General features: G+C 47.9%; 1 protein-coding gene across 1 annotated transcript in view; it reads left to right on the top strand.

Annotated features, from left to right (window-relative positions):
* The first annotated feature begins 1,910 nt into the window (after positions 1-1,910).
* The window catches only part of LOC139024559 (collagen alpha-1(XVIII) chain-like), a 17,571-nt gene continuing 16,894 nt past the window's right edge, over positions 1,911-2,587 (top strand). The window contains exon 1 of the mRNA XM_070439437.1: positions 1,911-2,279. Within this exon, the coding sequence (XP_070295538.1) occupies positions 2,129-2,279 (151 nt within the window). The 5' untranslated portion in view covers positions 1,911-2,128. The remainder of the gene's footprint in view (positions 2,280-2,587) is intronic.

Genomic DNA, 2,587 nt, shown 5'->3' with positions numbered 1-2,587 from the left:
ACAGTTATCATCACACACAGTTCAAAACCAGTCCACAGAACCATAACAACCTACAGTAATCATCACACCAGTTCAAACCAGTCCAACAGAACACATACAACCTACAGTAATCATCACACCAGTTCAAACCAGTCCAACAGAACCATACACAACCTACAGTAATGCATAACAACAGTTAAACCAGTCCAACGAACATAACAACCTACAGTAATCATCACACCAGTTCAAACCAGTCCAACAGAACCATAACAACCTACAGTAATCATGCACACAGTTCAACACCAGTTCCAACCAGTAAAACCATAACAACCTACAGTAATCATACACACCAGTTTCAACCAGTCCAACAGAAACCATAACAACCTACAGTAAATCATCAACACCAGTTCAAACCAGTCCAACTGAACCATAACAACCTACAGTATCATCACACCAGTTTCAACACCAGTCAACAGAACCATAACAACCTACAGTAATACATCACACCAGTTCAAACCAGTTCCAACTGAACCATAAAACCTACAGTTAATCATCACACCAGTTCAAACCCAGTCCAACAGAACCATAACAACCTACAGTTATCATCACACCAGTTCAAACCAGTCCAACTGAACCATAACAACCTACAGTTATCATCACACCAGTTCAAACCAGTCCAACAGAACCATAACAACCTACAGTTATCATCACACCAGTTCAAACCAGTCCAACTGAACCAGTCCAACTTACAGTAATCACATGCATATGCTCATGCAGAACGACGAGAGAGACAAGTGTGTGTGTGTGTTTGTGTGTGTGTAACTTTTCCAGCAGAATGAGATATCAGTGCTTCTCTAGGAGTCCATCAGTCATGTGGTTGGGGTGCATTAGGGGTTTAGTAGGGGTGTAGCAGGGTTGTGGGAGGTCTRTCTGTGTCAGGAGGAATGTGCCACAGCTGGATAGTGAAGGCGGACAGGGACGGGGGTGACGGGGTACGGGGGCATCAGGGGCACCCAGGACTGAGCCAGGCTGTGGGAACCATGGAGCGGGGCAATTACTGGAAGTTTTTCTCAGATGAGGCTATGGGCTGGCCGTTTGGCCCCTGGGGGCCGAGAGCTTAAAACATCTATTGAATCAGATACGCTCCTCCTGAACCTCTCCGCTCTCAGCTGTTCTCCCTCGTTTTCTTCATCCCTCGCTCTGTCTCAGTCGGTCGGTCACTCACTCACTCACTCACACAGCTGTAAAATAATGAATCACCTCAAAGGTATGGCCAGTTATGTAATATATTTTTACAAGAGCTGTGAGTAGATGATGGAGTTCACCAACCTATTCACATGTGTAATGGTAGTGGTGGCTCTCTCTCTCTCTCTCTCAGTCCCCTTTCAGCCCAGGGGGAGTATTAGGGTTCTATGAGTCAAACCTTCCTCAAGAGAGCTCTTCTCACAATATCACTAACTTGATTGATAGTTAATTAACTGTAATACACTTTCTGACTGGAGTAGTGTTCCGTAGACAATGAGGAGTAATCACAACATTATTTTTGGAGCTGTGGACTCTTTTTATTTGATTTTGGAAACATTGATTGAACTGCTTCATCTGAATATCAACCAGTCAGCAGAGACTGTTTAGTGTTCCCTATCAAACAACCCAGAGATTTTCCTTCTAGGGAGGGAGTGTGTGTGTGCTGTGTCTTCTGTCTGGGTGTGTGTGTCAGTGTGCATGTTCTCTTCATTGAGGACTGTGTGTCTGAGGGGACCCACTCATCAACCTAGCAACAGGTGGGAGGGTTCAGAATGTGAGGGAGAAATTCATATTTACCAATGAAGCCCCTCTCCAGCACAGTAACCCCGCCTCCTCATGTGGATTTCCCTGTGTGTGTGTGTGTGTGTGTGTGATGATTCTGCAGTGGGCCGGTGCATGGAGTGAAACAGTGAGCTGTGATAGAGGGAGGGTCAGTGTGTGTGTGCATGCTAACAGTGTGCCTTATGGACAGAGGGGGCTTGAGTGGCTGTTGACTAGCCGGCTAGTAGGTGGAGGAACAGTAAGAACACAGACAGAACTCTGTGCTTGTTGGATCCAGTGTTTGTTGTGGAATCTATACTCTCAGACCAGGAGGTTCTGGGTGACGGTGGGTTGAAGGAGCGGGATGTCTAAGATGACGTTGTGGTTGGGCCTTCTCCTGGCTCTCAGCGCAGGTCGTCTGGATGCTTGGTTCTGGAACAAGGACCCTGATCCTACTACCCAAGCCCCAAYGAAGGCTCCGCCGCTGGGCAAGGCAGGAGGACAGCCYAAGAGAGGTGAGGAGAACCTGGCAGGGGTTGGGGCAGAAATCATYAACGTGGCTGATGGGATCCGTAAGTTTGTGCAGACGTGGGACGCGACCCCAACCACTTGGACTGACGGAGGAGTGGCGAGCCCTACCACACAGACGGTTAATAAAGAGGAGTCTGGGTCTGGGGAAGGATCTGGGTCTGGGTCTAAGGAAGGATCTGGGTCTGGGGAAGGGTCTGGGTCTGTGTGTGTGTGTGTGTGTGTGTGTGTGTGTGGTGTGTGTGTGTGTGTGTGTGTGGTGTGTGTGTGTGTGTGTGTGTGTGCATGCGAAAGT

Source organism: Salvelinus sp. IW2-2015, unplaced genomic scaffold, assembly GCF_002910315.2.
Source record: "Salvelinus sp. IW2-2015 unplaced genomic scaffold, ASM291031v2 Un_scaffold1643, whole genome shotgun sequence".
Classification (NCBI taxonomy): domain Eukaryota; kingdom Metazoa; phylum Chordata; class Actinopteri; order Salmoniformes; family Salmonidae; genus Salvelinus; species Salvelinus sp. IW2-2015.
Note: the sequence above shows the minus strand (reverse complement) of the source record. Positions and strands in the feature narration are given on the sequence as shown.